Here is an 8,919-nt window from a genome sequence, read left to right as displayed (position 1 = left end):
CTCCCCTTGCGGCCGCCAGCACACCTGACCCAGCTGTCTGCCCTGCAGCTATATTATGTGTGTGTGTCTGTCATGGAGTGTGTGTGTCTGTCATGGAGTGTGTGTGTCAGTCTGTCCGTCATGGAGAGTGTGTGTCAGTGTGTCCGTCATGGAGAGTGTGTGTCCGTCATGGAGAGTGTGTGTCCGTCATGGAGAGTGTGTGTCCGTCATGGAGAGTGTGTGTCCGTCATGGAGAGTGTGTGTCCGTCATGGAGAGTGTGTGTCCGTCATGGAGAGTGTGTGTCCGTCATGGAGAGTGTGTGTCCGTCATGGAGAGTGTGTGTCCGTCATGGAGAGTGTGTGTCCGTCATGGAGAGTGTGTGTCCGTCATGGAGAGTGTGTGTCCGTCATGGAGAGTGTGTGTCCGTCATGGAGAGTGTGTGTCCGTCATGGAGAGTGTGTGTCCGTCATGGAGAGTGTGTGTCCGTCATGGAGAGTGTGTGTCCGTCATGGAGTGTGTGTGTCCGTCATGGAGAGTGTGTCCCCGTCATGGAGAGTGTGTGTCCGTCATGGAGAGTGTGTGTCCGTCATGGAGAGTGTGTGTCCGTCATGGAGAGTGTGTGTCCGTCATGGAGAGTGTGTGTCCTTCATGGAGAGTGTGTGTCCTTCATGGAGAGTGTGTGTCCTTCATGGAGAGTGTGTGTCCGTCATGGAGAGTGTGTGTCCGTCATGGAGAGTGTGTGTCCGTCATGGAGAGTGTGTGTCCGTCATGGAGAGTGTGTGTCCGTGTCATCTGTCGTGGTATATGTGTGTGTGTATGTGTCTGTCATAGTGCATGCGTGTGTTTAAAAATAGTGTTTTTACGCACTTTTTTTTCCCACGCCATGCTGCGGGGCTGGCATAGATTTTTTTCCAGGGCTGCTTTGTATCCCCAGTCCGGCCCTGATCACTACATATAAATGCATGCTTGCATTCCAACGCAAACATTACAGGCATGCACCCCACACAGTTACACAAACATACTCTACACAAAAACATGCTTACATTCAAACACAAACACTGCTCTGTGCTAAATACAACCCTGCAAGGATGGGAATATGGTAGAGCCCCAGCTGTCAAAGCATTGTGGGAGTTGTATGAAAAATGGGGGGACATACCCATTTGCCACCCTTGCGATATGGGAGCGGGGAGGGAGGCAAAAATTCTTGCAACAGGGCCCTCGATACTGTAGCTCCGCCATTGGTCATATGCCTCCTTTTGGCCACTTAAAATATCTTGAGATGAGCTGATGAAACAAGCGGGTTGCTTGATTTCTCCAGGATAAAGCAAATAATCAAAGAACACCGGGAAGTCTAAACACAGTAAAGTTCATTGTGTGATTGTTTAATTCTCTAACTTAATGAAACGTTTAAAGTTTCCGAGTGGTAAAACAATACACGTGTATATTGTATAGTTGTTTGAATCTTTTTTCCAATATGTCATAGGCAGCAAAGTTTGATGGGAAATAGTTTGAAACTATTTCCTGGTTACTGGTTTGAGCTGTAACAGGGAGTTAACTTCATTAGAACAAATCTGACCCAAAAATATTTAGGGAAGGAAAAAAATAAATAGTGCATTGGGGGAAAAAAAATAAAGGGTGGTGGTGCACATTATTGTAAAAGTGGTGGAAAGAATACGTCCATGTTTTTTTTTTTGTTTTGTTTTTTACATTTACAGAATAATGGATATCTACCGACTGACAATATAAAAGATAGAATATGTACTTGTCCTTTGTTCATTTTGTGTTTTATTCTCATAAGTAAAACAAGCTATACCATTAAAGAAATAAATAATAAAAAAAAGATATACAAAGACAACAGAGTCTGATACACAGAAATATCCAGGGAAGGATGTACACAGATACTCTGACAAAAGTCACATTGCAGGGAGATAGGCACACAAGAGCGCACAGTATAGGCAAAGTAAAATCTTTAACGCAGTGTCTTGTGGACAATTCAAAAAACAATTTGCAATGTATGGCAAAAATATACTGAAATTCCCCATTTATAGTCACAGCGTGGCTATTTTACCCTGCGTTTTGAAATTCGGAATTTAATTCTCGACAAAGTTGCTTTTTAGTGAATTTTTACATTGGGAGCTTTCATCCCAGAAAACACTTAAAATTGCAGTGCAAGAATCTTGCAACAAAAGCCATAGTGCTTGACTTAATGAAAACACATATTGTAAAGATTTTAGTTCTAATTTTTTTGGAACTTTCCCCTTTGAGGAAAATAAAACAATAAAACATGAAGCAACTATCTTCTCACTGATCTTTAAGGTTCATCGTACTAAATATTAGGTCCTTGATGCACATATAGTACCAAACTGCACCCGTAGTCTTTAACAATCAGAGGGAGCTCCTTTAAATCTTTTTAGCAAGCCTGGGTAAGCCTGAAAGATAATTAATTGTATTAAAAATCAATGTCTACATCAGTTTCCTTAATAGAACATTCGAAATACAGAACGTACTTACTTGCTCAGCTGACTGATGATCATACTGAAAGTCTAATGAACTTGGAATCATTCAGCACACAAAATGCAACTTTTTCTTGAATTTCTCTTTAAAAAAAACCTCAAAAAACTGGAAGGGGCCTTTATTAAAAAGACTAACATCAATCATAGTAATTATTCCACTACAAAATAATTTAGGGTAAAATGCACAATTCATTGTAAAAGGGTTACATATCATGCTATAAGGACAAGTAAGCATTCATTTTCGGTTTAAGAAATATGTTGTACTGCACTTGTTTGATTTTCTCAAGGTTAATGTCACTGTACATTCCAACAGCACTTTTTGTAAGGCGAAACGATGTGATACAGTCCTCCATTTTTGATGACTGCCGCGAAGTGAACGGCATTATGTAGTTGGCGTGGCCGGTCGTTTGGGAGATAGAGGCCAAGTTCACTGGGGGAAGGTGAATGACGTCTGCTACCAGGGGAGCTGTGTTTCACCTCTCCTCCACCTGTGTTCACCTGGATTGGGGAGCCGGATCCAGCCTGGTGAGTGTAGGAATTATGAATAATTTGCCCGCTGAAGTGTTGTTGGGAAGTGATCTGGGACCTGTAACATCTGCATACATCCCCACTACACCAGCTACTGCATACCCAGCTCACCAGCCCAGGAGACCCAGGTAAGAACTAATAAGATCCCGACTACGACAGTAAACAGAAACCCCTTAGCTTGGGACACACCAGAGTAGTTTGGGAGGGAAACCAGGGGAGGCCCGTCCCTCCAGATATATAGAGAGAAAGCAGAGACAGAGCAAGGAGGACTAGAGAACGAGAGATTTATATGGGAACAAGATAGGTTGTATAGGTTGACCGAAACCCATAAAACAGGGCAAGTCCCATCCCAGAAGCGCCAACTAGTGGTTCCCAGAAAGTACCGGTTGGAGCTTCTTCAGATTAGGCACAATATCCCTTTGGCAGGACACCTGTGAGTAAATCACACATCCCATCGAGTAACCCAAACCTTCTGGCCAGGAGTCTCTGGGGATGCGACGTCTGTCAGTGGGTGGGGAAAAGGGGGGAACTGATGCGATATAGTCTGCCATTTTTTATGACAGCCGCAAAGTGACCGGCATTATGGGAAATGTAGTTGGCATGGCCGGCCATTTGGGAAATAGGGGGGGATCGCGTGCGTGTGAAAAACAAAGAAAACAAAAGCCAATGTCAAGTACGAAGGAACACAACTGAATACAACAAGCGCTTAAGGGAACTGAAACAGAAACCACGATAGGGCAAGGAACCAAGGGAAAAAGGTGAGTATAAATAACTAAACATCTTGATTGGTCCCTGTCATCTCCACGTCCCCAAAAAGTAAGAGTATGGGTAGTGTGGCATGACAGGGACCAATGGGAGGCCTTTTCCAATTTAGGCTCCCACTGTCCCTTTAAGAGTGCGCCCGAGACCCGCTCTTAGAGTCAGACGGGACACGTGACCGCTTCTCGCGGTCACTGCCCGCCTTCCTGTTCCTGCCTTCGGATGAGCCACGCACGGCTCGTGCAGCAGCAGGACCCCGGACGGCCCCTGGAAAGGGTAAGTACCGCTGCAGCAGGGGCTGGAGTGACGTCATATTCTGGCTCCCAGCATCATTAAATAGCATGCGAGAGAGAAGAGGGGAGCTGCAGGTATATTACTGCTCCCTTTCGCGCCTGCTACAATGCCCCCTTCTGCCTATAACGTTGACACCTTATTCGATGCTCATGAGGTAAAGGATAACACAGAAGGGTTCTTTCAGGGAGAGACAGTAAACTCAAGATGTGTGCCAGGTCTAGATGTGGGCATCCTCTGCACAATTTGCTTTAGGATGGGACTAGGTGCATTCAAAGATTAGCCTTTCCATAAATTCATAAATTGTGCACACTTGACCAAATGAGCCTAGATGGTATTTTTTTATTTTATTAATTTTAAAGGGTCCCTACTCCTCTAGAATACCTAAACTCACGAGGCAAGCAATTGTTTAAGCACCTGCATTGCAAAGGCTTTTCCTTGAGCTGTATTGTGAAGGTTCTGATTTAACAGCCACAAAAAGTCTGGACTGGGTTAGAATAAGTGGGCTTGCAAAAGCTGCAGACAATATATCTGGTGTTGAAAGCAGTTTTGAAAAACATTATGCATTTTTTTCCTTGGGGTATAGCTTCTAAATGGTGATATTTATTTTGTGTATTTGGGTAGTGAATTGTCCCTTTAATGAAGCCCACTATGAGGCCCCGTTTTGCAGTGCATGCACATTAGCTTCCCAATACTTTCCACTGGGAAAACATTGGATTGGCTGAGATCATCAAGCTTGATAGTCTCAGCCATAGAAGTGGAGCCAGTCGAGGGAAGACAAACAGCATGGGGAAAAAAAAAAGGCGAATAAAAACACAATTTCTTTGCGAACGGAAGGGGGCTGGTCACCTAAACATACCAAGACACAGACACCCACACATACCGTGACACAGATACCATGACACAGACAGATACATGCATACCATCACACAGACAGACTCACACCAACAGACCCACATACACAGACTCACACATTGCTTTTTTTTTATAAAATTGGCTTACCGTGTGGGGTCCAGTGGGCGGCTGGCTGGGTCATTGTAGAGGCGGGCGGCTAGCAAGCTGTGATGTCCCTGCTCTGCTTTCTCATGCGCTGCTTAGTGAGGGCGGGGCTGGAATAGGACGTCAATCCGGCCCCCGCCTCACTAAGCAGCGTGCAAGGCAGCAGATCGGGGACAACACAGCTCCCTCGCCACCTGGCAACAGTACGAGCAGCCAACAGCCCGCCTCCACAATTCTCCCAGCTGGCTGGCCACCTCGAAGGCAATGGGCTCACATATCACAGGCACAGGCAAAATTCCTAGGCGCCATGGCGACCTGGGATTTGTTGAGCCCTGTTTAGCATACTCAGAGAATTAGCTTATATTTGGTTCCTCACCTGAGTTTGGGTATATTTTTTTGGGTGATGTCTGAGAACCAGTTAGAGGTGGTGGGCAAATTGAAGGTCCAACTCTTATAAAGTCACTTTTTCCGTTGCCTGTGGAAGAGTCATAAGTTAAACTGAAGGAAAAAAAAATGCAGCATTTCAGATACAATTCCTTTCTATTTCCCATTGCAACTGGTTACAAGATCTCACCAGAGGCTGCCGTTTGACATGCAGTCAAGGATGCAACGCTTTGAGCAGCATCCTCAAGATTGGTGGAGCTTGGGTCTCTTAAAGAAAAAATGCCAGTGTTATGGGCAACCTGTGCTGTTGGTTTATTAGTAGTTCTGCTGGGCAACTTAGAGTTTGAAGAATGGGATCCTATCTGTGATAAAGAAAAGGCATTACTGTACACCTCATACAAACAACTACATAATTCCTTATCAAAGAGCAAGCCTAACATTAAGATCTAGATGGAAAAACTATGATCATAGACAAAGAATAAAGTAGAAAAGAACAATTTGTTAGATACCTTTGCAGCTGTAGCCTTGAGAGTATACAAACCATTTATTGGCTTGTGATAAACAAGTTGTCTTGCTGACTCTCCTAAGTTTTTCTGGGCAATGCCTACAGTGGTATTCCTGCTAAGTGAAGGGCAAACCATGCCTCGCCTAAAACAGTTACTCCCTCCTGGTAGATCATTGTTAGGCAAATGCTCTTTTGTTAATTTTTTAGCCCCTTCAGTGGCTTGTGGTAAAGAACCGTGGCCAAATTTTGGAGCACATGGAGGTTCCATTAGTTTTGACTTTTCCACTGCTACTGGAACATTACTTCTGGACACGCGGGGCAGCATAGAGCCCCTTGTCATTCCTCTTTTTACTAAACTGCCTCTATGCAATAATTTAAGTTTGGATTGTCCTTTCATCTCCAGTTCCTTTATTTGTGCCTCCAAGTTAGTAAAAGTAAAGTTGGGGTCATACTGCATAGGCTGTTCAGATTTTATGATGAAACGATAATGGCTCAACCCTGTTACAGGTGTAGATGTGACAAAGGACAAGGACCCACTGGAGAAAGACAACTCCTGAGAAGTCTCCCATATTTTTGTGCAATGCTCCAATTGTTCTGGATGACTAACCACTTGCTCTAATCTTTCCTCATCGACATCCTGTGTGGAGTCAGGTTCAGCCACTTCTACATGTTCAGAGGCAAGGTCTTGAGTAATATTTACTGTAGCCATTTCACAGTGAGTTGGAAAGTCTGGGGTGGCAATAGCTACAGGCACTATAAAAGGTGATGTTTGTTTATCTTGTCTGTTCATGGAGAAGGTCTTATTTAGTAGTTTATGCAATGTACATTTTGAAGTTCCCTCATAATCCAATAACGCATTCGGAGTGATATTGGGTATTTTACCCACAGCTTCTTTTTCCAAACTGGGTACATCTGTAGTTACCTTACCATGTTTTGGTTGAATCTCCTTTGTGGTATTAACCACAGTCACCTCTTTTGACACTATGTCCTGGGTGACATTGGACATAGATGTCCCGCTAGGTTTTTGCACAAATACCTGGTTGGCATGTGCTACAGTCATCCTACTGGGTTCCACCATAAGATGAGTGGCATTTGTTACGGGCATGCCGCAAGATTCTGACACAAGGCCCTGGTTGGCACGGATTCCAGTCATTCCACTAGGTGCTGACACATTGTCTTGAGTGACATTGGACACAGACGACCCGTCAGATTTTAGTATATACATATGGGGTGCCTTGGTTACAGTCATCTCAGTAGGTTCTAACACTATGTCCTGGGTAGTACTGGTTAAAGTCATCCCACAAGATGCAGTATTTTGGCTGACCTTGGACACAGATGTCCCATTAGATTTTAGTACATAGGCCTGTGTTGCATCCGTTACAGTCATCTCAATAGGCTCTAACACAATATCCTGGGTGACTGACACAGATGTCCCATTAGGTTTTTGTTTGACCTCTGTGACATTGGTTACAGTCATCTCACTAGGTTCTGACACAAGGTCTTGGGTGGCATTAGTCGCAGTTTCACTTGTTGTATACACAAGTTCCTGGGTGACATTGGCTTCCGCTGTCCCACTAGACTTCATTACAATGTCATAGATGACATTGGCTACATCCATCTCATTAAGGATTGATGCCATATCCTGAGGGACACTGGCTACATCAATCTCAGTGTTTGGTGTGCTATTGGCAGGAGTTATTTGATCACTTGATACAATAGCTTGCATTGTATTACCTTCAGGTATGGCATCACAGAACAAAATGTCCTGTGTGGTGTCAGCAGAAGTCACTGCACTTTGCGTGAACATGATATGCTGCATACAGACTGTAGCATTGACCTTGTGCATGCATGTGTCACCCATTCCTTCTTCCAAAGCTTTGCCACAATTTCGTATTGGTACAACTGACAATATAAAAGTGCGATCATTTTCTGAGCTATCTGCTACAGGTAGAGCACTATCAGTGCTTAAGGATTTCCCATCGACACCCACTTGGTTGATGCTCTCGCTTTCATTCATTTTAATGTGCAACTTTTTTGGATATGTTGTGGCAGGACAGCTCAATACTTTAAGTTTATCGTGCCGGTTACCTTCATCCATCAAATGGGAGTCTAGGAGATTCAAGTTCATTTTCTCTAGGTCCAAGAGACTTCCCTCCAAGAAGCTAGATTTTTCCATTTTATGATCCAGTTCACGATCAGTTCTTATACCTTTGAATGTGTTTACTTGTTTTATCAAGTTTTCACACTCTGCAGATAAAAAGCTGTTAAACGACAAATCATCCCCAGGTCTTGAATTCTGTCCATCAAGGGTGTGACAAATTGTGGGCATTACATATGTCAAGTTTAGCTCATCTTTGTTTCTCCATCCTGAGATCTTGACTTCACTTAACACTTCCTTAACAGGGGTAAGTTTCTTCCTCAGCTTTGTACTGGGTAACATTGGGGATGTGAAATGTTTGTATCTCTCACTAGTAGGTGTTTCCGCATTATCCACTCTCTCACTAAGAGTCATGATTGGGGGGTCTGCCATGCTGCGGTTGGCTGGTTGAGGGGCCACCATGGCCCACGATTTATTGCATTCAGAAAATATTAACGGTTTAGCGTTAAGATCGTGTTCTCTTCTTAACATATTTGTGTCTTCCTCTGCATGAAGAGAGGACATTTTCTTTTCAGATTTCTCTGCATTTGTCAGGATGAGACTTCCACAAGGAGATGTTTTAGAGTGCTGGAAATACGGCTCAAGATTTCGCTTACTGCCTAGAGAAATCCAAAACAAGAATTAGAAATATGCAATAATACATAAAGTACACTCTGCAACATATCAGAATGAAAACAGATTATAGATATATCAACGTTTTTCAAGTAATTATTTTCAACCAGTAATTGTTTTTTACCAAAACACTCTTCTAATTAATCTGTGAGAAAAAGTGTCAAAACATTTATAGGCAAAGCATTTGCAT

General features: G+C 43.5%; 1 protein-coding gene across 1 annotated transcript; it reads right to left on the bottom strand.

The window, feature by feature from the left end:
• Positions 1–2,305: 2,305 nt before the first annotated feature.
• On the bottom strand, positions 2,306–6,811 carry LOC134572220 (uncharacterized). Its single transcript, XM_063431038.1, has 4 exons — positions 5,964–6,811; positions 5,645–5,816; positions 5,447–5,545; positions 2,306–2,409 (listed from the first exon to the last, which is right to left on the bottom strand). The coding sequence occupies exons 1-4, from the start codon at positions 6,747–6,749 to the stop codon at positions 2,381–2,383; spliced, it is 1,086 nt and encodes a 361-aa protein (XP_063287108.1). The 5' UTR covers positions 6,750–6,811; the 3' UTR covers positions 2,306–2,380.
• Positions 6,812–8,919: the final 2,108 nt, after the last annotated feature.

Source organism: Pelobates fuscus, chromosome 9 (genome assembly GCF_036172605.1).
Source record: "Pelobates fuscus isolate aPelFus1 chromosome 9, aPelFus1.pri, whole genome shotgun sequence".
Taxonomy (NCBI): Eukaryota; Metazoa; Chordata; class Amphibia; order Anura; family Pelobatidae; genus Pelobates; species Pelobates fuscus.
The sequence above is the reverse complement of the archived record's forward strand: the minus strand, read 5'-3'. Positions and strand labels throughout refer to the sequence as shown.

What these genes read in the sequence shown, in the direction of transcription:
- LOC134572220 (XM_063431038.1), bottom strand. Translation starts at nt 6,749, where the DNA reads ATGAACAGACAAGATAAACAAACATCACCTTTTATAGTGCCTGTAGCT. An exon ending in ATGTCAAACGGCAGCCTCTG is followed by an intron (nt 5,546 to 5,644) that starts GTGAGATCTTGT and finishes ACTCTTCCACAG; the next exon opens with GCAACGGAAAAAGTGACTTT. An exon ending in AAAAATATACCCAAACTCAG is followed by an intron (nt 2,410 to 5,446) that starts GTGAGGAACCAA and finishes ATTATCTTTCAG; the next exon opens with GCTTACCCAGGCTTGCTAAA.